At 54.8% G+C, this 26,310-nt stretch overlaps 1 protein-coding gene across 1 annotated transcript; it reads right to left on the reverse strand.

Moving 5' to 3' along the window:
• GNAI2 (G protein subunit alpha i2) lies at nt 1-26,310 on the reverse strand. Its single transcript, XM_007527271.3, has 9 exons — nt 26,039-26,310; nt 7,814-7,856; nt 7,453-7,594; nt 6,976-7,136; nt 3,169-3,297; nt 2,317-2,446; nt 2,082-2,235; nt 1,567-1,781; nt 1-993 (listed from the first exon to the last, which is right to left on the reverse strand). The coding sequence occupies exons 1-8, from the start codon at nt 26,154-26,156 to the stop codon at nt 1,591-1,593; spliced, it is 1,068 nt and encodes a 355-aa protein (XP_007527333.2). The 5' UTR covers nt 26,157-26,310; the 3' UTR covers nt 1-993; nt 1,567-1,590.

Here is a 26,310-nt window from a genome sequence, read left to right on the forward strand (position 1 = left end):
TTTTTTTTTCTTTCTACATTTTATTATTTCAAACCAGGTGAACAATTCCGTAAAACATGTGAAAAAAAGCAAGGAAGTGTTCAACACTGAAGGACCCGGGCCTTGGGGCAAGGGTATGAAGGAATGGGCCCTTCAGCGGGCAGCGGTTCCTAGGTTAGCGCTAAGGAGCTACATTTGGGTTAATGGAGCCAGGGCCGCTGGGACAGGGCCCTCAGTGACATTGGCAGTTGTCTGGAACAGCCCTTGGAAATCAATTCTGTGGAGGGCAGGGCAGAGGTGCTGCCCACACAGAGGGCAGCCAGCAGAGGGAGGGTGTAAACAGGCAGACACACTCAAGGCACGGAATCACTGGAAAGGGGTCGGGTGGGCGCTGGTTAGGATCTGACACTTTTAAATAGCTTTTCTCTAAAAAGTTTCCTAGGTTTGCAGGTGTTTTTTTCCCTTTACTTTCTTTTTTTTTTTCCTTTTTCTTTTTCTTCTTCAGAAGCTACAACAATGAGCAGGTGGACTGTGGTCTCTAGGATGGTGGCATCTTGCGCTTCTTGTGCTTTTTCCCTTTGGGGCCTCCGAGTGGCTGGGAGGGTGGGGTGGGCAGGAGGCTCCCTGTAAACATTTGGACTTGGGGCGGATCAGGGGGCTGGTGTTGGGCAAAGCCAGGGGTCCCACCCAGGCTGGAGAAGCGGGCACCCCTCCAGATACAAGGCCTTGGGAGACTAAGCATGTGCACCCTCCCTTCTGTCATGTAACAAGATAACCATTACACTGGAACGGATGTCCAGGAAGGGGAGGGTACCATGGTCACTCCCAGCACCTGGGCTTTAAACAGGGATGCTTGTGGGAAGTCCTCCCCCAGGCCCCTGGAACTGAAGGAGGGAACAGGGGAGCCAAGAACAGAGAGGAAAGAGGAAAAAAGCGGCTGGGGCACAGGTGGGGAGCGTGGTCCTCTTGGCCCCATCTTCCTCAGGGGCTGGGGAAACAGAGTCGGAAGTGGCCCTGGAGGTGGGGAACAGTCAAGGTACAGGTTAGGAGCTGGTTAGCGTTCGCCTCTCCTCCTGCCTCCCCAGGTACTGACAGCACCCACTCATTAGCAGGGGCACAGTGGCTGGCCACCTGGGAGCCAGTGCCTACTTCTCTCTGTGGCACTGACAGTCCTCCCTACCTGCCACATTGGGCTCCTAGCCAAGGACCCTCAAGTCCAAGGGCAAGATGGCAGGGGTGAGTGCAGCGCTGGTCAGATCAAGCGGCAGCCTCGTTCGTGCTAGGCTAGTGGCCCGGTGGCTAAGGAAGCGAGCTTTCTCAAAGTCTAGACAGCCTCCTAGTTCCATCCCAGGGTATGGCCAGGTGCTTCTGCTGTCTGGGCACAAAGGACCCTGGGCCTGCACTCTTTCCTCAGGCAGTGTTGCCGCAACACCCCGTCCTCCTGGCCCCCACCCTGTCCTCTGGTCTCTCCTGCTGGGAACCCAGGCTCAGCATGTCCACCTAGACAGACCCTCCCCAGCACAAGCCCACTCCCCATCTGGGCTCAGTGGGCCCACTCTGTTCCTAGCCGGGACCCCCGTGGCTTACCGTCCTGCCAGGCCCCACTGCCCCTCAGAAGAGGCCGCAGTCCTTCAGGTTGTTTTTGATGATGACGTCGGTGACAGCGTCAAACACGAACTGCACGTTCTTGGTGTCAGTGGCGCACGTGAAGTGTGTGTAGATCTCCTTGGTGTCCTTGCGCTTGTTCAGGTCCTCAAACTTGCTCTGGATGTAACTGGCTGCCTCATCGTACTTGTTGGCCCCTACACACGGGAGACAAGGAGGACCAGGGTGGAGTGGCGGGAAGGCCCGCTGCCCGCCACGCACGTGTGCAGTACAGTTCTGTGCACTGGATGGGCAAGCACGTGACATGTACACACCACATGCACATGCATGTCTGTGTGAAGATGTTCTGTGCACATGTATGGGGGGCCATGCCCAAGGGTCCACCAGACACCAAGTGCTTCGCACAAGTATCCCGAAGTTACTCTTCTGTCCAGCAGGGGGCGCCTACGGGCCGCCTGCTCAGCCCTGGCTTCTCCCCAGAGGCCCAGCCCCCACACCTGTGTACTCAGGGAAGCAGATGGTCAGGGGACTGTGTGTGATCTTCTCCTCGAACAGGTCCTTCTTGTTGAGGAAGAGGATGATGGACGTGTCCGTGAACCATTTGTTGTTGCAGATACTGTCAAACAGCTTCATGCTCTCATGCATGCGATTCTGGGAGGCAGGGCGGCTCGGTCAGCACCAGACCGTGCGCCCGCCCCACCCCCGCCTGCCCCAGCGGCCTTGCCGGCTCACCATCTCCTCGTCCTCGGCCAGCACCAGGTCATAGGCGCTCAGGGCTACGCAGAAGATGATGGCGGTGACGCCCTCAAAGCAGTGGATCCATTTCTTCCGCTCAGACCGCTGCCCGCCCACATCGAACATCCTGTGGACAGAGGGTCACTGTAGCTCCACACAGGGGCTGGGAGTAGGTGTCTGCCCCATTTCATGAGGACAGAGGCCTGCTCAGAGTGGGCATCTGCCTTCTGGCTGCCCACCTCACCCCTGGCTCTGGACAGGGTGCATGAGCACGGTGGGGTCAGGGCTGGCCGGCAGGGCAGTCTGCAGCCATGTGGGGCTGGGTCAGCACACAGCCTCAGCCACCACTTGGAAACCTGTAAGTAGGAAGTCGGGCGGGCGGTAGCCCAGCGGATTAAGTGCACAAGCCGCAAAGCGCAAGGACCAGCGTAAGGATCCCGGTTCGAGCCCCCCGTGGGAGTTGCTTCACAGGTGGTGAAGCAGGTCTGCAGGTGTCTATCTTTCTCTCCCCCCCTCTCTCTGTCTTCCCCTCCTTTCTCTATTTCTCTCTGTCCTATCCAACAATAACGACATCAATAACCACAGCAGTGTTAAACAACAAGGGCAACAAAAGGGAAAATAAATACAAAAAAATTTAAAAAATTTAAAAAGTAGTCTTAATTAAAATAAAGAATAATATAAAATAATAAATAAATAAATAATATAAAAATAAAGAAACCTGTAAGTGGGGTCAGGGAGCCCCGGACCAGCCCCTTGTACCATCAGGATGATCAGCAGGCCCTGGGACGAGGCTCTCTCCCTATCACCCTAGAGGCAGGATGGGCCTGTCCCTTGCCCCTGCCTGCTCACTTGAAGTGCAGGTCCTTGAAGGTGAAGTGTGTCTCCACTATGCCCGTGGTCTTCACACGGGTCCGCAGCACGTCCTGCTGGGTGGGGATGTAGTCACTCTGTGCGATGCGCTCCAGGTCATTCAGGTAGCTGGGAGGAGGGGGACACAGGTCAGCAGGCGCCTCCTCGTGTGGGTCCTTGGACAGCTGCCCAAGGTCCCTTTCCCTTCTGTCTCGTCTCCTCTCTTCTCAGGCCACACTTTGCACATCAGCCCTCGCCCGCGTCACAGCCCAGTGCTCAGAGGAGTAAACTCTGCCTCCTGCCTGTGGAATGGCCTGGAGGTACACTGGGAAGAGGTACAGTTGTGCGGCCAGCCAGCCAGTCAGGCCCTAGCACCTAGGACAGGACCCACGGTAATAGAGTTGCAGGTGGGGGGGGGGAGCTCAAGAGGGGGACAAATTATCCCTGCAGTGGGGGATTTGGGATGTTAATCGGTGCAATTATAGCACTGTTACAGAGTAGCCTGCTATGTCCCTTGATGCGGGCTGGACACGTTGAGGCATGCCAGGCCCAGTGGGCTTTTTGTCTGGCACCCAGTAAAATTTGGGCTTCTCAGGGGAGAGGCATGGACATCTGCTTGGCATGGGTCCCAGGGGCTCCTGATTACAATCTTACTTAATTAGTGCCAATGCCATCCCTGCTGAGCTCCAGGACTAGCTCTGCAGTCTGCCTCCATCTCTGATCTGCCCTGGGTCCCGGGGCAGAGGCTCTGAGTTGCCCAGTGCTGAGGTCTTGTTCCCAGGGAGGGCCGCTGGGTCAGTGCTGGGCTCCCACCAGCAACTGGGCCAGAGGGAAATGACCTCAGAGACGCAGGGACAGAACAGAAAAACAGGAAGGGCCATGGGGGACCCTGACGCCTGTGTTGTGACCTGAGACCTGAGGCCTGGGCCTTGGGCCCCACCCCCGGCAGAGGGACCTCCACACTGGCCTCTCCCTTCTCCCAGGGACTGCTGCCCATGGTAGTCTTGGAGGACTGCTGCAAAGTGTGTTCTGGTTCCCTGGATGCTGCTCCCATCTTCTGCTGAGGCCAAATTCTGCCTGGTTGACGTGGAAGGTGGCATAGTGGATAAAGCACTGGACTCTCAAGCCTGAGTTCCTGACTTTGATCCCGGGTAACACCTGTGCCGGGGGCATGTTCTAGTTCTCTCTCTTTACCTGGCCTCTGGGAGGGGCAGTGCTGAGGCCCGGAGGACCCCGTGTGGACCCCGTGATTCTGACAGGGGCATGCACTTCCTAGTGCAAGGGGTCAAAGCAAGAAGAGATGGGAAGACAGGCCATGTGACCAGGGCAAAGGGCAGGGCTCAGAAATCAGGGCCAGATTGTCATCAAAACTGCTTGGTACTGGAACATGAACAGACACACTGACCAGTGGAATAGAATTGAGAGCCCAGAAATGAGGCCCCACACCTATGGACATCTAATCTTTGACAAAGGGGCCCAGACTATTACATGGGGAAAGCAGAGTCTCTTCAACAAATGGTGTTGGAAACAATGGGTTGAAACATGCAACAGAATGAAACTGAACCACTGTATTTCACCAAATACAAAAGTAAATTCCAAGTGGATCAAGGACTTGGATGTTAGACCACAAACTATCAGATACTTAGAGGAAAATATTGGCAGAACTCTTTTCCGCATAAATTTTAAAGACATCTTCAATGAAACGAATCCAATTACAAAGAAGACTAAGGCAAGTATAAACCTATGGGACTACATCAAATTAAAAAGCTTCTTCACAGCAAAAGAAACCACTACCCAAACCAAGAGACCCCTCACAGAATGGGAGAAGATCTTTACATGCCATACATCAGATAAGAGTTTAATAACCAACATATATAAAGAGCTTGCCAGACTCAACAACAAGACAACAAATAACCCCATCCAAAAATGGGGGGAGGATTTGGACAGAATATTCACCACAGAAGAGATCCAAAAGGCTGAGAAACACATGAAAAAATGCTCCAAGTCTCTGATTGTCAGAGAAATGCAAATCAAGACAACAATGAGATATCACTTCACTCCTGTGAGAATGTCATACATCAGAAAAGGTAACAGCAGCAAATGCTGGAGAGGGTGTGGGGTCAAAGGAACCCTCCTGCACTGCTGGTGGGAATTGGTCCAACCTCTGTGAAGAACAGTCTGGAGAACTCTCAGAAGGCTAGAAATGGACCTACCCTATGACCCTGCTATTCCTCTCCTGGGGATATATCCTAAGGAACCCAACATACCCATCCAAAAAGATCTGTGTACACATATGTTCTTGGCAGCACAAATTGTAATAGCCAAAACCTGGAAGCAACCCAGGTGTCCAACAACAGATGAGTGGCTGAGCAAGTTGTGGTCTATATACACAATGGAATACTACTCAGCTATAAAAAATGGTGACTTCACCGTTTTCAGCCGATCTTGGATGGACCTTGAAAAAAATCATGTTGAGTGAAATAAGTCAGAAACAGAAGGATGAATATGGGATGATCTCACTCTCAGGCCGAAGTTGAAAAACAAGATTAGAAAAGAAAACAGAAGTAGAACTTGAAATGGAATTGGTGTATTGCATCAAAGTAAAAGACTCTGGGGTGGGTGGGTGGGGAGAATACAGGTCCATGAAAGATGATGAATGACATAGTGGGGGTTGTATTGTTAAATGGGAATCTGGGGAATGTTATGCATGTACAAACTATTGTATTTACTGTTGAATGTAAAACGTTAATTCCCCAATAAAGAAATAAATTATAAAAAAAAAAAAGAAAAAAAAAAAAATCAGGGCCAGGCAAGAGTTAAGAGTTACTCCCACCGAGTCTTGCTAAGAAGACCCTGTCCCTCTCAGGCTGGCCGGGCCTATGGAAGTGGGAAAGGTGTTCCAGACAAGGCAGGATGAAGCAGGACATGCGGGGTAGAGCTGAGAGGACAGGTACAGCTGTCGACCTGCATATTCCCAACAGCTCTACGGTCATCAGCACGTCCCCCCGCCTGTGATCCACCTTTGCCCACTCTGGGCGAGTCCCAAGGCGCTAGTCTACACACACGTCTGTCACCTCCCAGTCTCTTCTTGTGTCCTCCTGTCCAGCCGCCCTGCACATCCTGTGGCCTTAAACACAACCACAGCCCGGGGTTCTGCGCACACCATGTCCCCGCAGGACATGCGGACCTGCCCTGACTCCCACCGTGGCTCTCACAGCCTGACTGTCGCGGCCGGGGACTTGTCTGCTCCACTCGTCATGATGTACCTGGAGCCTTGTCCGTGGCGGGACGCAACGAGAGCTTTTAGCATGAGCATGTCTAAGGGGAACTCTACCAGCTGGACCGGAAGGAATGTATTCTCTATGTTCCTGCCCACATGCTTGGGTTTTGTTTTTTTCCCCTCCAGGGTTATCACTGGAGCTTAATGCTGGCACTATGAATCCACGCTCCTTGTGGCCATTTTTTCCATTTTATTGGATAGGACAGAGAGAAATTAAGAGAGGAGAGGGTGATAGAGAGGGAGAGAAAGATAAGACACCTGTAGACCTGCTTTGCCACTCATGAAGTGTCTCCGTGCAGGTCGGGAGCCGGGGGCTTAAGCCCGAATCCTTGCGTCCTTGCGTGGGTACTCGTGTGCTTAACTGGGCATGCCACCTCCCAGCCCCTTCCTCAGGTTTTTAATCCCATGTCCCTCCCTTGCCACCAAAACCCACTAAGGCCTTGATTGACAGTCACCAGCTTCCTAAACAAACTCAGGTACTTTCCTGAGGTCCAACCCCCCCAACCCCACCACTTGGGAGTACTCACTAGGCAGCAGAGTCGTTGAGCTGGTACTCCCGAGAGCGGCCAAAGCAGGCCTGCACGCCATGGTCAGCCCAGAGCCTCCGGATGACACCCGACAGGTCCTCAGGGAGCAGGCCCTGCTCCTCAGCCGTGCAGGACAGCGCAAACAGCTGCCTGGCGTCATCCTAGGCACAGCAGTTGGTGGCCATTCAATTGAAAGAGCAGACACACACACACACACACACACACCCTTCAGAGGCAGGGAAGCCTTTGGAATGGGGCCCAGGCCAGTGAATTCCCTGGGACATGACTCTCCATGAAGCCTTTTTTTTTTTTTTTTTTTAACCAGAGCACTGCTCAGCTCTGGTTTATGGTGGTGCAGAGGGGATTGAACCTGGGACGTTGGAGCCTCAGGCATGGGAGTCTGTTTGCATAACCATTATGTATCTACTCCCACCCCCATGAAGCCTTTTTGGGAGGCAGATGGGGGAGAGGACATACCGCCCGAGAGGGGTCAGTGAAGTCAATCTGAAGGTTGCCCATAGCTTTGACGATGGCCATGATGGACTGGATGGTGTTGCTGTAGACGACCGCCCGGTACTGCCGGCATTCCTCCTCGGAGTAGCCGTCCTCGTGAATGATCCTGGCAGCCAGGGTCGGAGTTAGAGGGGACAGGGCGTAGGGACCTCATATGGACCTACTCCGCAGAGGAAAACGCCCCCACCTCCTGGGATCTGCGGTTGGGTGACTACCTCTGAGAAGGTCCCAGATCTTTGCCAGGGGCAAAAGGGGGTCAGAGGAAGAGGCCCAGAAGAAGAGGCGGGGAAACCAAGGTTTAGATCTGCCTCCGCACCAGACTTACTTCATCTGCTTGACAATGGTGCTCTTCCCGGACTCCCCGGCACCTGAAAGGGAGGGCATGGGCATTAGCTGGCAGCACAGTTGTCTTGCAGCGCTGGGCAGAACTCCCTCCCTCGCCAGCTCCATAGTGAGATGAAGGCAGTCGAGACAGGTGGGCAGCAGGGCTAGCAGGGCTGCAGCTGGCAATCGGTGGTCGAGATCGCCTGTACCTCACAGTGGCTTCTCCCAGGCCTCTGCTGCCTACAAACGCCACTGCCCACCAAGGGTCCCGGCACAGTCTCTTTCTCCCTGTAGCTCCCAAGGGGCCTGGTGGGAGCATGAGCCAGAGCCCTTTCTGCTGCCCAGCGAAGGCCCAAGGCACAGCACCCCATGCCCCTGTGCTCAGCATACTTCCCTGGCCTGGCAAAACCCCACCCTGTGTTGGTCAGTGCAGAGGGATCCACTAGCATTCTCTACCCCTTTTTGGATAAATATTTATTTATTTATTTTTAATCTTTTATTTATTTATTAATGACAAAGATAGGAGGAGAGAGAGAGAGAATCAGTCATCACTCTGTTACATGTGCTGCCAAGGACTGAACTCAGGACTTCATGCTTGAGAGTCCAATGGTTTATACACTGCGCAATCTACTGGACCACTAAATATTTATTTTTGGATAGAAAGAAAGACGTTGAGAAGGAAGGGGAGATAAGGAGAGAGATGCCCATAACACTGCTCTGCCACTTGTGAAGCCTCCCCCCACACACACACACTTGAAGGTGGAGTCCATGGGTTTGAGCCTGGCTCCTTCTTGTACATTATAGGACAAGCTCTCTACCGGGTATACCAGCTCCCAGACACCCACTTACTGTCACAGTAGCCCCGACAGGTGCTCTCTGCTCCTACTTTATAGCTGGGAACATCAAGCTTCAAAAACAAGTAGAGGCTGGAAAGGAAGCTCGCTAGGTTGGGCTCGTGCCCTGCTATGCGAGCGGCCCAGGTTTGAGCCCCATCATCATACTGCCAAGGTATCTCTCCCTCTCTCCATCTAAATGAAAAAGGGGCCCAGAGTGCCAAGACATGGGCTGCCCCTCCTATCATAGCACAAGGCTTAGTTAGACACTATGGAATGATGGCCAGGGATTTTTTTTTTCTTTCAGTAAAGGAAAAAAAATCAGAGAGAGAGAGAGAGAGAGAACCAGAGCACTGCTCAGCTCTGGTTGTAGGTGCCAGGGACTGAATCTAGGGCCTCTGGGCCACACTAGTTGGTGCTCTAACAGGCTAAGTTATCTCCCTGGCCACTAGGGGGCATTTCAAAGGTAGATTTCAAGAGCCTACCCCAGACACACAAAGCTAGATCTCAAGGGCGCAGCCCAGGAACCTGCTTTCCCCAAGGGCTCCGTGGAAGGGCACATGAGGCCAGGAAGGTCCCCACGTCTCCGGGGCAGGGCCTCACTGCCTTCCTGCCGTGCCCCCACTCTGAGCACCAGACAGAGTGCATTCCCGCTGGGCCCAGCTCTCCTTCCCAGCTCTTGCCTGGGCTGCTATTCCTTTCTCACTGGTGCTGATCACATCCAAGCCTGTCTCTTGTCGCCTCTGGGCCATCTCTGCCCACATAATCTTCTTTGCTGGCTACCACGATTCCAAACCTCACATATGTGCCCCCAACCTTCTCTATCAGCACAGGAAGCATTATACCTTTGAGCACCGTGGCAGGGTGGGTGGTGGGGTCTGTGGGGCGGGCACAGCTAGGGACCCTGCTCAGCCCCCATCCCTCAGAGATGGTCAAGACAACCTTAGAAGTTGAAGAAGGGGAGTCGGGAGGTAGCGCAGTGGGTTCAGCGCATGTGGCGCAAAGCACAAGGACCAGAGTAAGGATCCCCGTTCGAGCCCCCGGCTCCCCACCTGCAAGGGAGTCACTTCACAGGCGGTGAAGCAGGTCTGCAGGTGTCTGTCTGTTTCTCCCACTCTCTGTCTTCCCCTCCTCCCTCCATTTCTCTCTGTCCGAGCCAACAACAACGACATCAGTAACTACAACAATAAAAAACAAAAAGGGCAACTAAAGGAAATAAATAAATAAAAATAATAATAAAAAAAGAAGTTGAAGAAGGTTCACAAAGTAACAAGACAACTAAAATAAAACCGCAACAGTGATAATGGTGGGGGTGGGAATAGGGCGGAGAGGTGGTTCAAGGGCAAAGCACGTCTTTTTTTTTTTATTAAAAAAATATTTATTTATTCCCTTTTGTTGCCCTTGTTTTATTGTAGCTATTATTGTTGTCACTGTTGGATAGCACAGAGAGAAATGGAGAGAGGAGGGGAAGACAAGTTGAGAGAAAGACAGACACCTGCAGACCTGCTTCACCGCCTGTGAAGCGACTCCCCTGCTGGTGGGGAGCCGGGGGCTCGAACTGGGATCCTTACGCTGGTCCTTGCGCTTTGCACCACCTGCACTTAACCCGCTGCGCTACCGCCCGACTCCCAGCACATGTCTTTTGTTGCCCTGTTGAAAGCACATGTCTTATTTGCATGAGGCTCTGGGTTTGAGTCCCAACACCACATATGATGGTCTACTTCTTTCTCATTTCAAAAAAAAAACACCAAGAAAACAAAAACCCACAAATCTCTAAAACTTGGGGCCAGAGGAAAAACAAAAAAAACCAAACAAAAGCCTTGGGACTAAGAGATGGCTCGGCAGGTACAGCATCCGGGCACAGGGCAGACCCTGGTTCAATCCTCAGGGCCATACGGGAACACCATGGACAGCACTGGCTCCATGGATGGCGCGATGCTTTGGTGTGACCTCCACACACACCTTATAAAAAAAGAGCTTCTGCACTGCTGGTGGGAATGTCAATGAGTCCAACCCCTGGGGAGAGCAGTCTGGAGAACTCTCAGAAGGCTAGAAGGGGACCTACCCTATGATCCTGCAATCCCTCTCCTGGGGATATATCCTAAGGAACCCAACACACCCATCCAAAAAGATCTGTGTACACATATGTTCTTAGCAGCACAATCTGTAATAGCCAAAACCTGGAAGCAACCCAGGTGTCCAACAACAGATGAGTAGCTGAGCAAGCTGTGGTGTATATATATATATATATTACTCAGTTACTAAAAATGGTGAACTCACCTTCTTCACCCCATCTTGGATGGAGCTTGAAGGAATCGTGTTAAATGAGATAAGTTAGAAAGAGAAGGATGAATATGGGGTGATCTCACTCATAGACAGAAGTTGAAAAACAAGATCAGAAGGGAAAACACTCAGCAGAACGTGGACTGGAGTTGGTGTACTGCACCAAAGTCAAAGACTCTGGGGGTGGGGGGAGGGTTCAGGTCCTGGAACATGATGGCAGAGGAGGGCCTAGTGGGGGCTGAACTGTCATGTGGAAAACTGGGAAATGTTACGCATGTAATAAAACTATTTCAGTGTTGACTGTAAACCATTAATCCCCCAATAAAGAAATTAAAAGGAGGTTGGGCGGTAGCGCAGTGGGTTGAGCGCACATGGTGAGAAGCGCAAGGACCGGCGTAAGGATCCTGGTTCGAGCTCCTGGCTCCCTACCTGCAGGGGAGTCGCTTCACAAGTGGTGAAGCAGGTCTGCAGGTGTCTGTCTTTCCCCCTCTCTGTCTTCCTTCTCTCTCGATTTCTCTCTGTCCTATCCAACAACGACAGTAATAACAACAACGATAAACAACAAGGGGAACAAAAGGAAAAAATGGCCTCCAGGAGCAGTGGATTCATAGTGCAGGCACCGAGCCCCAACAATAACCCTGCAGGCAAAAAAAAAGGGGGGTATCGCATAATGGTTATGCAAAGAGACTTTCATGCCTTGGGCTCTCAAGTCCCAGGTTCAATCCCCTCCACTGCCATAAGCCAGAGCTGAGCAGTGCTCTGGTAAAAAAAAAAAAAAAAAAAAAGATAATAATAATAAAAAAACAAACAAAAAGAAAAAAAGCAGCCTGGGAGGTGGTGCAGTAGCTAAAATGTTGGCACTGCGTGCTTATGCCACAGCGATGCTGCTTTTCTTTTTCATTAATAAACAGATATTGAGTCTTGAGTGATGGCTCCGTGGCTAGAGTGCTGGACCTACAAACCTGAGGTCCTAAGTTTGGTCCCTGACACTGCCATGTGCCAGAGTGATGTTCTGGTTCTCTCTGCCTCACCATCATTAATAAATAAGAAAAGGGAGTCGGGCGGTAGCGCAGCGGGTTAAGCGCAGGTGGCGCCAAACTCAAGGACTGGCAAAAGGATCCAGGTTTGAGGCCCCGGCTCCCCACCTGCAGGGGAGTCGCTTCACAGGCGGTGAAGCAGGTCTGCAGGTGTCTGTCTTTCTCTCCTCTTCTCTGTCTTCCCCTCCTCTCTCCATTTCTCTCTGTCCTATCCAACAATGACATCGATAATAACTACAACAATAAAAAAAAAAAAACAAGGGCAACAAAAGGGGAATAAATAAATTAAATTTCTTATAAGAAATTTAAAATAAATAAATAAATAAATAAAAATTTAAATATTTATTCACTACTGGATAGAGACAGAGAGAAATTGAAAGGGATGGGGAGATAGAGAGGGAAAGAGACAGACACCTGCAGCCCTACTTCAACACTCGTGAAGCTTTCCCCCTACAGGTGAGGGACCAGAGGCTTGAACCTCGGTCCTTGTGCACTGTAATGTGGGTGCTTAACCAGGTGCGCCACCACCTGGTCCCAATAAATAAATCTTAACAACAGACAAAGTCATGAATGACCCCCACTTCAAGTCAGATGCTGTCCTGTGCCTCTCATGCCCCTCACGTGGAGTCTGCAGGTAGCTCAGGCTCACCCCGTCTAAGCAGCAAGGAAACCAAGAAGCTGTTGTGGTCTGTTCTGCCCTCAGCACAATCCCACACGCCCTGTCCTGCAGCTGGGGATAGATACTCTGTCAGGCCCCGGTTACATGTGTCACTGAGTTCATGCCCTGCTACCACCAGCACCCCATCCCTGATCATATTTTACCAGGAGAAACTGAGGCATAGTTGTGGGTTCACAGTAGCTGCCTAGACTAGCAAAGCAGAACAGAAACATGCCCCAGAGCAGAGGCATCTCCTCTTGGCCGGGACTGGGGGCCAAGTCAAGGAAGCAGAGGCCAAAAACATGAGAGAAGGATCAGATCAGACATGCTACCCCCAACCAGGCCAGCTGAGACTCGTTGAACAGCCATCCTGGGCACAGAGGGGACCCGTGGTCGAGGGTGAGGGCTGTACTCTTCCATGGGCAAACACCCCAGCAGCCAGTTCTGCCCCATCCACTTGAGGCACCGGTTTCCCTGGAAGGAGGTGGGGCTGGGCCACTTGGTGACCCTGTCCAGCCATGGGGATGACAGTGTCAACTTATTTTGCATCTGATTTTCCTAGCAGTAGCAGATCTGGCAGACACCACGGTAGACAGTCCCTGGACACGTCAGTCTGGAGCCAAGACAGTTGTCCCTGCGCCAGCCAGCCGATGGAGAGTCTGCTTCCCTGTCTCCTTCAAGGTGTCTTCTCCCCACCAGGTACTGCTGGCTTATGGTGGCACAGGGCAATTAAACCTGTGACTTCAGAGCCTCAGGCACTAAAGCCTTTTACATAACTTTTTTTTTTTTTTTTGCCTCCAGGGTTATTGCTGGGGCTTGATGCTTGCACTACAAATACACTGCTCCTGGAGGGCATTTTTTCCCATATTATTGCCCTTGTCATTATTGTTGTTGCCATCGATGTTGTTGGTGTTGGATAGGACAGAGAGAAACCATGAGAGGAGGGGAAGACAGAGAGGGGGAGAGAAAGACACCTGCAGACCCGCTTCACCGCCTGTGAAGCAACCCCTCTGCAGGTGGGGAGCCGGGGTTCGAACCGGGATCCTCACGCCGGTCCTTGCGCTTCACGCCATGTGCACTTAACCCGCTGCGCTACCGCCCGTCCCCCCTTTGCATAACTATTATGCTACTCCCCAAACTTTTTTTTTTAAGAGGGTGACAGAGACAGAGAGAAGGAGAGACATCATGGAACTGCTCGGTCCCCCATGCAGGTAATCCCATGTGGTAATCAGGGGTTCGAACCTGTGTTGCTGCCTGGTATGAAGGCTAAGCTACCTCTCAGACCTCCAAGTTGCTGTATTCTACAATTAAGACAATATTCTCTGCCCCCTGCAGTGGCTACTTCAGAAAAACTACCATTTGACAAGTAGACAAAACAAGTCATGAAGTCTTCAACCTCTGGGCTCTGAACAGTACAGTAGTCCCATTAAGGCAGGCAAAACAGCTACTTGGAATAGTGCGCTGCTCAGTCAGGTGGGCAGCCAAGGTTCCAGCACTGCCCCAGTGCACTAAAAGAAATTTCAGTGCTGTGGTCTTCCTCTCTCTGCCTTTCTGCAACTGAAAAAGTCAGCCTGGAGCAGTGAAGACCACCCCCCATATGACAGAAACGAACAGAACGGCCCCCCTGCCCTTGCAGAAGCTATGGCTCACGTGGGAAGGAGGGAAGGAAGGAGTAGGTTGTAGGCCAAAGACGTAATGCTGGGGCACGGCCTGGTACACTTACAGCAGGTCGGGGGCAGGGGCAAAGGTGGGGGCGCAGTTAATACTTGGGTGCGATGGGCAACCCCAAGATGCCAGTTTCCAGGCAGCCTGCGAGCCAGATGCCCAGAGGCAGGGTAGCAACAGTCTCCCCAAGTTCCTTTCCATCAGGGTCTGAGAAGTCGGCTCAGAGAGCCCTGCCCAGTGCTGATCTTCAGCACCCAGTTCCGCTACCCACCAGGCCCTTGCCGAGAGGAAGGGGTTGCACTGGTGGCTCTGGGGTGCTGCAGAGCTGGTGTGGCGAGGAACTCCACCAGCAGAAGGTGACAGGAGTCTCCTGCCCACAGAGGGCCCTACCAGGCACCCCGTCTCCAGCTGAATGGAATCCAAGGGGCCCACAGAGACTCCACAGGGTGGCCTCAGTGTTCCCACTGGATCACATATCTCTTCCCACCAGGAAAGAAACCTCTGCAGCCCTTACCTCAGAGCGAGCGCAGCTGCTGGGCCCACAGCAGGCAGGCTGGGCAGCAATTGCCATGATGTGCCAGGTAACAGCAGCTGCTCTGCTCTGGAACATCTGCTTCCACTGTGGGAGATGGGGCCCCAGTGGAGGAGGGACCACATGGGGGAAGGAGACGGCACGGCTCTACCTGCCTGGACAAGGCCAGCGGGACTCCTGCAGCAGAACTGGCTGCTGGGGTGTTTACCCCATGTCCCGGCACTCAGGTCACTAAATTTTTTTTTTTTTGGCCTCCAGGATTATTGCTGGGGCTCGGTGCCTGCACTATGAATCCACTGCTCCTGGGGGCTTTTCCCCTCCCTCCCTTTTGTTGCCCCCCCCCCCCCGCTTTATCGTTGTTGTGGTTATTATTATTGTCATTGTTATTGAATAGGACAGAGAGAAATGGAGAGGGGGGAAGACAGAGGGGAGAGAGAGAGAAAGATACCTACAGACCTGCTTCACTGCTTGTGAGGCGAACTCCCTGTAGGTGGGGAGCCAGGGGCTCGAACCAGGATCCTTACACCAGTCCTTGCACTTTGCACCATGTGTGTTTAATCCTCTGCGATACCACCCGATCCCCTATTTTTTCTTTTTTTTAATCAGAGCACTGCTTCACTCTGCTTTATGGTGGTGCAGGGGATTGAACCTGGGACTTTAGAGCCTCAAGCATGAGAGTCTGCAAAACCATTATGCTCTCCACCCACCCCCCACCAACCCTCTGTCTATGGGACAAGACTTTTCCCGGTTGGGAGGCCCAGAAATGTCGCCACCTTCCCTGGCCTTAGTTTCCCTCTGCAAAGGCTGCCCAGGCTTGTGACCAGTTCCATCTCTCACTTTTGGAACTGGTCCTGAGGAGAGATGCAGATAGACCCACTAGAGGCCTGGTGCCCACCTTACTCCTTCCAGAGAGCCCCAGGAGCTCAGGCCCTTTGCTTGTCCTTTCTCTGGCACTCGGTCGTGTGAAACAGGACACCACCATTATCTCCTCCTAGAGAGGGCTGGAGATTAAACAGAAAGCTCTACTCACAGTGCCTGGCACATGGTGAGCCTTCAGATAAAAGCCATTATCACTCTCTTTCTACCCTCTAGAAGAATAGAGATTGACTCAAATCTCTCACTTGCCGCAGCCCACAATAACCACTCCGCATAGGTCACAGCAACCACGACCTGCAGAGTGGCCCTCTGTGGCTGTCTTATTTGAACCGAGTGTCTCTGAGGCTTTCAGACAAAGTGCAGTGGAGGGCAATGCGCAATGTCAACAGGCTGACGCAGCAGTGCTGGGTCCCCGCTGGGCCTGGGACTTGTGTGGCCTGGCGCGGGCCTCCGGCAGCCCTTTGCTAATGTTTTGTTCTGAGTGTGTGACTCTGCTTCCACGCCACTGTACAACCAAGACCCCTCGCAGTGAGGACTTTCTTCTCGATCCCAGAGGCGCACCACTCCCTACTTTCAGAGGGTTGGGCAGACTGGGTAAAGGGCTCCCTGCAAAGGCTCCCATGCTAGTGGGCTCCCCAGGAAAAATTGGGGTCCAGGAGAGCAGCCAATCGACGTGGCAGGCCCCAAGACAAGCGATCTCAGAAGCAGCAGTGGTTGGGACCACAGGGCGGACTTGGGCAGCAGCCCAGCTCAAAGCCACAGTGCCAGGCCCGCCCTCGCTCATAGCTCCCGGGCCTACTCTCTGGGCACAGGGGAGAAGGTGGGGGTGAACTGCGGAATGCCCACCCCAAAGGCAGTCACCGTCCTTCCAGGAAGGTGCCACGTCTCCAGTCCGGTAGGAGGTTCCCCTCGAGTTCCCGCCCCTTCCCTGGAGCCTCAGGGCCCCAGACGGTGCCACCACCAGGGGGCGCCCAGTGGTCACAGTCACAGCACAGGAGGTGGGGGCTGGGCACGGCGGGGAGCATTTGTTTCTGAAAAGCGGCTTCAGCTCGGGATGCTGGGGGAGGGGCCTGGACCCTCACACCGGCCACCGCCTGCTCCCCAGCATGGGAAGCCTAGGGCTTGCACACAGGGAACAATGGGAGAGGGAGGGAAGGGGCCCACCGGGGCCAGACAAAGGCCTGCCAGCCCCACCCCTGGCGGCTCTTCCTTCCTCCAGGTGCTCCTCCTTGGCCACTTCGCCCCCCCCCCCCCAGGCCTCGGAAAGGGGCTGGCATCATGGAGGGCAGTGACATAGAGTCCTGGATGGGCCCTGGCACACTCCCACTCACACAAGTGGCTGTGCCTTACCGTGGTGTCCCAAAGCACCCAGCTCCCTCCCTCCCTCTCGCCAGTCTGCCACTTGGGCAGCCTCCAGAGGAGTCCTGGGTTCACGATGCCCAACAGCAAGGGGTGAACAACCCGGGCCTAGTCTGCTTCTGCCAAGTCACAGCCGTCAGTGTGGGGGAAACAGCCAGTGCTGCGCATCCCTACCCGGGGCCCTACCCACACAGAGGAAAACCCAGGCCCTGGGTAAGGAAGGAAAGCTGGGCTAGAGGAGAACCCGTCATGGCTGACCCCTCCACCCCCATCTCACCCTCCGCAGGAGCCAGAGGCTGGGCAGGGCTCAGGTCACAGGAGGAGTCAGGCTGTCTTCCTCGATGCTCCTTCATTTAAGAAAACACTTTGCTGTCAATGCCCAGCACCTGGAACTTAAGTTTCCCTATCTATGAAATGCACTCTTCAAGAAAGTGACCGAGAGACCCGAGGCGGGTGGCTTGAATGCTGGACTTAACACTCTTGAGTTCGATCCCCGGCGCTGCATGTGTCAGAGCCGTGCTCTAGGGCCGGTCAAGTGTCTCAGTCTGTTGCTCTGCTGTGTGTGCAGCCCAGGTTCAAGCCTAGCCCCCACGGTGTTGAAGGAAGTTGTTGATGGTGTAGTGTCTCTTTTGAAATAAAAACCAGAGTGATGCTCTGGGTCTCTCCTCTCTTGCCTTCGTCAGAAGGCCTGCCCTGAGCAGCCTTCCTCAGCATCACACTGTCTCAAACTGTCCCAGTGTCCAGCTCCAGCCTGTTCTCTGCCTACAAGCCATGACATCACGCTTAGCATCACATCCCATACGGATCCCAGCACTGCGCACAGACAGGACATTCTGCGGTCACTCGCTGAAGAAGGCTAGCACTCCAGGAAGCAAGGTTTGGAGGAGCCACGAGGCTGTCTCTCTGCCCTGTGAGTGTCCTCACAGCCTTGATGCAGTTCTGCTCAGTCTTTCTCAGGATCTTCGCTTGCTTCCAGCCTAGCAACACGGGACAGAAGTCCCGGGCACCTCCACGGAGGACAGCAAGGTCTCACTAGGGCACAGAACTCAGACTTGGAGGTCAAGGAGCACGGCGACCTGCCCAAACCACAGGCTTAATCAGTCCCCATACACATAGCGCCCCACATGGCTGGCGACAGCTTTGCTCAAAGTGAGAGCACCTTATGGGAACGCTGCCTTTCTCAATTGGGCTACTCCCAAGCTTCAGACCAGACTCAGAGGCCCCCGTGCTGGACACCCATGGCCTCTGAGCTTTCACCAGGTCTGACTGGTCTCAGTCTCCCTAAGCCTGGGGGTGGAGGAGGAACAAGTGCAAAGTTTGGGGGAGGAAAGGAAGTTTAAGTCCCTGACAGTAGCCTGAGTATTGCTGTGAGGGGAACATGGGGATGGGGGGGGGGGGGCGGGGAGGTGGGAAAGTAGACAGGGGTCAATTGCATTACGACGTGGCCACATCAAAGAGTTCTGATTTGAGCACAAACAAAAAAAAGGATTCATGGGGGCCAGGAGATAGGGGGGTGTGCCTTGCCACGTGCATGGTCTGGGTTGAAGTCCCAGCACCACATGAGAACGTCGCGACACTGGGGGAAGGCCCAGTGCTGTGGTGTCTCTCCTTTCCTATCTGAAACCAAACAGTGGTGATTTGGAGAGCTGGTGAAATCACACAGGCACAAGGTCCCAGGGTGGGAGAAGAAAAATTCACCTACAAAATCTTGGCCCCACCTTCCTTTAAGTTCTGAGAGAGAAACTGAGGTGCCCAGAGAGGTTGCCAGGCAAAAGCAGAAGCACAGGAGTGCCACAGCCTCTGCTGAGCACCCAGGGAGGCGAAGCCCTGCTAGTCAGCTGCAGACTCCCAAGCTGGCATGGTGGTCAGGGGCAGGTGCTCAGAGTTACAGCCTGGTGTCCCCACCGACTGGCTAGTCATGGAAGGTTGCTGAGCCTCAGTGCTCACATCAGTGAAACAGGTGTGATGACAGTCCCAGCTTTAAGAGGGCGACAGAGGACCATGAAAATCCAGCTCCAGCCCCCAACCCATGGATAGTAAGTAGTAAGGGTGATTCTTAAGGTTGGATCTAGGTCTCCTCTGACCAGCCCCAGGCAGGGGAAGCCCAGAGTGAGCTAATCCTGAGGCCACTGCTGCATTTCCGGGCATTCATCCTTGCCTGCAGCCGGCCTTCCGGCTCTGGAGGGCAATGGCGGCCCGGGAGAGAGGAGCAGGCCTCTCCCAGCCACCACTTCCTGTGGTCAAAGGAGGGACTTGGAATCCTTTTCAAAGGTTCCACCTTCTCTGGGACTCTGGATTCTGGCTACTGGGGCAGGACAGGGACAGAGCTGTTTGACCAGTGGGGGCTGGGGGTGGCCTATAAGGTGAGAGGGATGGGTCTAAACAGGTGGGGTTCAGCACGTAGATTTCTGCTCACACCCCCACCTCAGCAGAGCAGGAGTGGCCCTCAGGCCTCTTCCTCTTTTGGGCCCCTCCTCCTCCAGCTGCTTCCTCCTTTTCCTCCGGTGTGGACACCACTTCCCCGAGAGGCCCAGTCCTGCCTGCCATGCAGACTTCACCACTTCTCCTCCCACCTGGAGCACAGTAGGCGCTGCCACCAGTCCCCTCTCAGCACATTTTAAAACTGTAGTAGCCTCAGCACCCCAATCCTCCAGGGACCTCTCAACAAGCTAAGGCCGGCAGGCACTTGCCTGGAGTCCTGGAGGCAGTCACACAGAAGGCCCACATTGAAGGGCCAGCCCACCCAGCAAATGCCTGGTTATTCCATGGAGATTACTCTTCACAAGTCACCAGATGGCCACAGAACCAAAAAACAGCATGGGGTAAGGGTGGGGCTGGGGTAAAGTCAGAATAAAAACTTGAGGGCAGAGGGGTAGGTGGGGCTGGTAGGAGGGACTCCGCCCTGCAGTTTTGGCTGACAAACTGCCTGAATGTAGCAGGTACCAGGGCCACCATCAAAGGGCCTGGTCCTCTGCCCTTGGGACCTTGCTGGGCATTCTTAGGACCATCAACTGTGACCTGTGGGGTCTGCAGAACCCTTCCCCTTTGCTGAACTAGGCTGGAACTCCTACCCCAAGACGGTGGGAAGCAATACAGCTGGTGGCTGGGGCCTGGCCCCCATCTGCCCAGTCTGGCCTCTCCATAGCACCCAGGGGAGCCAGGGAGGCAGCCAGTGGGCTCTGGGTCAGACCATTTCATCCTCTGCTGGGTGTGTGCTGGAGTGAGGCCCGGCCACCCCAGTGGATAAAAGGATCCTGCTCCTGCCAAAAGAATGGGTATCTTTGAGAGACAGTGCCCAAGAGACACAGTCAGGGGCTGAGATCAACAGCAGCGTTTCAAGGACCAATGTGCCCGACTCTGGTGCAGATGCCAGCTCCCTGCCACACCAGAGGCCTAGGGATTCAGGGGAGACCCAGTTCTAGCACTGCCTGCTGCCACTTGCTGGGCAATGATGGAGGGCCCGGGACACCAATGAGGCCACTCACTACCCAGTGATCCTCCGGTTCCGGCCAGTGTAGAAGTAACGTCTGCCAGGCTGCCCAGGCCCAGGGGTCCCTCCCCATGCCCAGCACCAGCCTGGCAGCCTAGGCTCCAACTCAAACACAGTGGGAGACTCACAGAGGCCCCAGGCCTTGGCATGGAGACCTGTGCTCTCCAGCTGGCCTCACTTCCGCCTCCGACCACAAGAGCAGCAGGCCGGCTCCCTGTCCTTACCACCCTCTCTGCCTGCTCTTTGGGTTCTCAGTCCTGAGGCGCCTCCAGCTGAGCTCTAGAGTCACTTCCTTTGCAAAGCTGCCCTGAATACTCAGTCTCCCAGCTCAGGGGGACCCCTTCAAGGACACCCCAGTCTCACTCCTACTCTGGAGAGAGGCTTTCTCAAGTTGTCTGCATCAACACTGGGACCAGTGGGACTGGGCAGGATGCAGGCTGGGGGGGGGGGGGGAGAAGTCACACCCCAGCTCACTCTAGCGTGAGAGCTCCGACGCTGCCCTCCAGCACTAGCTCTGGGAGACAAAGCCTCGAGCAGCCTGGGGGAGGGGTGGGAAGAAGAGACGCGAGGCTCTACTGCCCCGCCCCCATTCAAGTGCTAATGAGCTCTAGCCAGACAGGGTAGGCGGTGGGGAAAATGAACAGGGTGGAGGCCGGCCTGGGTACCAGCCCAGCATCGCCTGCTGCACTCCCAACCCTAGTTCCACGGGAAGATGTCCCAGTCCCCAGAGGTTGGGTGTACAGGGTGGTCTGTCACTCTAGTTAGCACCTCGGTCCCCCCACCTGCTGAGAGCAACCACCTGAGGATGAAGGAAGCCGGTCCCCAGAGACTCCCCTTAGGACCAGGCGGTCTCTAGGCTGTGGAGATCACGACCCAACTAACTCTCAGCTCCACAGGACCAACAGAGGGCCCCCCACCTGTTCCCACACCTCCAGGCTTCAGCCTATAGTCCTCACAGCACCTGTGGCAGGCAGGACCTTGTGCAAACAACCAGGATATCACTTATTAATGGCTTCCTCAGCCTGTGTGCTAAATACAGCTGGATTTGCACCCAGACTGGTGACCCCCAAATCTGGTCTAAGGAAGGTGAGCCCTCCTTCCCCAAGCCAGGAGACACCTACGGAAGGGCTAGAGAACCCAGACCTTAGAGCTTCCTACCTTAGAGCCCTTGCTGAGCTAGTCCCTCTGCCCCCAGAAAATGATGCTCATTTTTTTTTTTTCAAGACTACACAGAAGCCCTCCTCCTCCAGGAAGCCCCCTTTTGCAGGCAGGCACCATCATTCTACCCATTACTCAGCCAGCCAGGACCCCAGGCTATCTCTAGCTAGACCGAGACCCAGACAGCCCCGGAATTACTTAGTTCATGGATGTGCTCAATAGTTTGACTCTTTCCTCCACACACACTTAACAGGCACCTACTATGCCAGGCCCTTTGCTAGAGACATAGACCACACAATTCCCTACCCCCACCCCCCGGGCTCGGTGCTGGCCAGGACAGACAGGAAGGACCTCCTGCAGCACTGCTCTGAGCCTCATGGCTGTGGGGTATCCCCTACCTGAGAGCTGGACAGGCTCTGTTGGAGTGGCAGAGACAGTGGCCCTCAGCAGGCCCTCGAACACTGTCACTCTCCATCTGAGTAGTGGAGGGGAGGCAGGAGGCTAATGTGTGTTGTGCCTGTGACTGGCTGTAGATGGTCAGCAAGCAGGAGTCAGGTAAGGGCTCTCCAAGGTGCGAGCATGGCCTCTGAGGAGACCTGAGAACTCATAGCACCCAGCACCCCACCAGTCCTGGCCACCGGCTCTCCACTGGAACTCAGCTTACTGCCTACGATACGCCAGCCTGCAGTTTAGTGGCCACTGTACTCTTCTGTCTGCCCAGGCCCAAGTCCAAGTTCAGCTACGTCCTTCGTTCAACAAGCTGACAAGAGCCACCAGCCTGAGAGGTGGTGCAGTGGATAAAGCGTTGGACTTTAGCAAGCATGAGCTCTTTTTTTTTTAGATTTTTAAAAATATTAATTTATTTATTCCCTTTTGTTGTCCTTGTTTTATTGTTGCAGTTATTATTGTTGTTGTTATTGGATAGGACAGAGAGAAATGGAGAGAGGAGGAGAAGACTCAGCAGGGGAGAGAAAGACAGACACCTGCAGACCTGCTTCACCACTTGTGAAGTGACCCCCCCAGCAGGTGGGGAGCCGGGGGCTCGAACCCAGGTCCTTGTGCTTTGTGCCACCTACACTTAACCCACTGCACTACTGTCCAACTCTCAAGCATGAGCTTTTTTTTTTGTTTTTAATATTTTACTTATTTATTTTCCCTTTGGTTGCCCTTGTTGTTGTTTGCCATCATTGTTCGATAGGACAGAGAGAAATGGAGAGAGGAGGGGAAGACAGAGAGGGGGAGAGAGAGACACCTGCAGACCTGCTTCACCGATTGTGAAGCCACTCTCCTGCAGGTGGGTAGTCGGGGCTCGAACCGGGATCCTTAAGCCGGTCCTTGTGCTTTGTGTCATGTGCGCTTAACCGGCTGTGCTACCACCCGACCCCCAAGCATGAGCTCTTGAGTTCAATCCCCCAGCACCACATATGCCAGAGTGATGCTCTGGTTCTCTCCCCCACCCCCCATTAACAGAGTCTAGAAGAAGAAGAATCCAGTAGGTGTCATGCTGAGCACAGAGGGCTTGGAGATGAACAGGCCCCAGTGGATTCCAGGAAGGGCAAGAAGCTGTAGCATCATCAGAACCAGAGGAGGTACAGTCAGAGGGGGGCTGTCAAGGAAGAAAGCATCCTGCGCAGTGACACCTGTGCAGAACAATTCAGTAGGAGTGCCTTGAACAGAAATGGGAAGACCAGGTCATAGAGAAGGAACAAAGGGCAGAAAGCCCCAAGGGTGAGAGAGTTGCTGCATATGCAGATACGCCATGATGGCCCTCGGGGAATCGTCCAGCTGGGGATGGTCTCTCCTCTCTGCAGGATGCCCACACAAGCCCACTCCAAGCATACGCTCTGCAGTCTCTCCCCTTCTTACCCAGCCCTAGCTCCCAGAGTCCACTGGGGGGAGGGTTTAGCTGCTGGTCAGGCTGAGCTGGCTGAGTGCTACCAGCAACTCTGCCCACGCCCCCCCAAGTTGCCAGGAAAACTCTTTTGCCAGTGTGTGTGACATCTGCCTCTGCCCCAGTGACAGTGACTGCACCCTCCTGCCGGCTGGGTTGGTTACCCGGGACTGGAAGGAGCCAGTATTGGGCGGGGCAGCAGGCGTGGTTCTGGCTGGGAGAGAAGGCTGGCAGTTGCCCAACCTGAGTCCCGTTGCCTGGACAGAGTCCTTCCCGCTACGTGGGACAGGCGCCCAACACAACCTGCCCCAGCTGTGCTCCCATCATTTCCTCCTCGTACCTGGGTGTGAAAGGATGGCAGGCCCGGGGACCTGGTAGAGCTGGGTCTTCCGGCCTCCTGCAGTGTATCCTCTGCACAGATTTAATCCCCACCGCACCCCCTAACAGGGGCACCCCTGTTCTCCCTTCTCCCCATCCTGGGCCCAGGCACTTCTCTGGCCCAAACCCAGGAAATCTATTTCACAGAGTAAGCAAAGGCCAGAGGAGCAGGATGCTGAGATGGACTCCCTGGCCCAGAAAATGCTGAGCTGGACCCCACACCCCTAGCTGCTCCCAGTTCAGTGTGGGAAGGGTTACCAGGTCTCAAAGCTTTGCTGGACTCCAAGAGGTAAAGCTGGAGAGCTGGGGGGCAGGACATAGAACCCTGCCTCCCCACGCCATGGCCCAGTCCCACATCTTTACAGTCATCCCAGTGACTGCCACAAGCCTGAGAAGGGGCTGGCGAGGGACCCTTGGCTGGGCACTGAGAGGCAGCAGCACCGGAAGTATCCTTCCAGGCCCAGCGGGCAGTGGCGGTGGGCATTCCACCGCGACGACACCCACTCACTGCCGCACTTACAGCAGACAGGAAGAGGCAAGCGCCCAACGCAAAACAGCCCGGGAGGCTGGGCCGCCGCCCCTTCCCGCCCCTTTCTCTTCCTCCCCGCAGCGGCAGCAGAGCGGATGCCATTTTGAAACCTTAGGGCTGTGCCCTCAAGGCCAGGCCCCTAGAGGCAGTCAACAGATGGGCCTGATGGAAGACACTGTCCCTCGCCATATGCCCAACGGGAAAAGCCCTGCTTTTCTTAGCCTGTGGATCCCCCAGCAGCTCTGGAACTGAGGGCCACACCCCCCACTGCCAGGCCAACCTCCAACACTGTTTCTAGGTTCTTCCTCCCTTCCCCCAACTCCGTAACCTTTTCAAATCAAGCTGCAACGGGACACTGCACCTGCTCCCTGCGGTTAAGTGTGGGGCCCACAGTCTGCAAACTGCACCTCACTTGCCCACCTCCAGCTGGCCCCCCCAACTCCTCACCTAGCTAGTTCATCATTCCTGCCTCGCTGGACCTCAAGATTCAACCAGATCCAAGGCCCACCCACTCCCAGAGGCCAGGTCCCAGGCCTTTGGGTCCAGAAGGAGTGCAGGAAGCCCAGCACCCGTCAGCAGATTTCCTCGGCCCGCCTGCCGGGCAGCAATATGTCGGCTGTCTCACCACTTCCACTTCCCCCCCACCCTCAAGCAGCCACCATCTTCCTTGGCCTTGGAGGCACAGCAGCCAACTCCTCCACACTCCTCCCCCCAATTCTCAGAAGCTGCCCTGTACCAGCCCAGCCTTGGCTTAGGCATTGGGAAGCCTAGAGCAGCAGAACCTCACTGGGAAGCTTGAGGTCTGGCCCCATCCCCCAGTGCAGCACCTTACGATTCTGCCTAACCCAGCTTGGGCTGTCTCCAGCCACTAGGCCTCCTTCCCCCAGTCCAACCCACCCAGGGCAGGACTGCGGGGATGACAGGACTTTTTTTTTTTTTTTTGGGGGGGGGATAGGCAGAGGTATTCTGGAGTGATGTCTGCAGAGAGGCACCTGGTGGCCTGGGATCTGGGGTCTCTAAGGGTTTGGGGGTTCCAGCTGGAGAGGGCTTATGAAGTCGTGTTTTCCCAATAGAGAGCCCCCTGAGGACCAGGGTGCACAGGTGGAGAATATATGGTTCAGAGCATGGATGGGGCACAGTAATGGAAGGGGGGGGGAAAGCAGCGACCCTGCGAATACTCTAGTCCAATAGGAGGAGGGGAAACAAGGGGCTGGGTGGGTCAAGTCTAGGGAAGGCTGGAAGGACAAGGCAGGGGTCTGCAAGGGTGGGCAGTCAAACAGGGCTCCGGGCAGTTGGTGCTCGAATACTGGTGGCTGGGTTTGGGGATTTGGGGTCTGGAGATGAGCTGAGGGTCTGGAGGGTCTGGAGGCCGGGCGGTGGACCAGAGGTCTAGGTCAGCCAAAAGTTTGCCACAACGATTTGGGTGTCTCGGCCACGCTAGGTGTGTGTGTGGGGTCTAGGTCCAGTCTGGGAGTTCGCAATCCTTATCTGGAGACGAGGCGGGGAAGGGGGGTCCCGGCACAGGGCGCGGCCTTACCCAGCAGCAGCAACTTCACCTCCCGCGCCGCCTTCTCGCCGTCTTCCCGCAGGTTCTTGTCGATCATCTTGGAGCGCTCGGCCGCCGCCTTGTCCTCGGCGCTCACGGTGCAGCCCATCCCGCCGTCCCCCGGCCCGGCCGCCGCCCGGCCCCCACACGGCCCCCGGCCCGGCTCGGCCCCGCCCGACCCGCTCCTCTCCCGCCGCCGGCCTGCAGGGCAGCTCTCGGGTCGGCAGTTACGAGCGTCTGCCGGGCGGCGCCTTCCAGGCAGC

This window comes from Erinaceus europaeus, chromosome 12 (assembly GCF_950295315.1).
Source record: "Erinaceus europaeus chromosome 12, mEriEur2.1, whole genome shotgun sequence".
Taxonomy (NCBI): Eukaryota; Metazoa; Chordata; class Mammalia; order Eulipotyphla; family Erinaceidae; genus Erinaceus; species Erinaceus europaeus.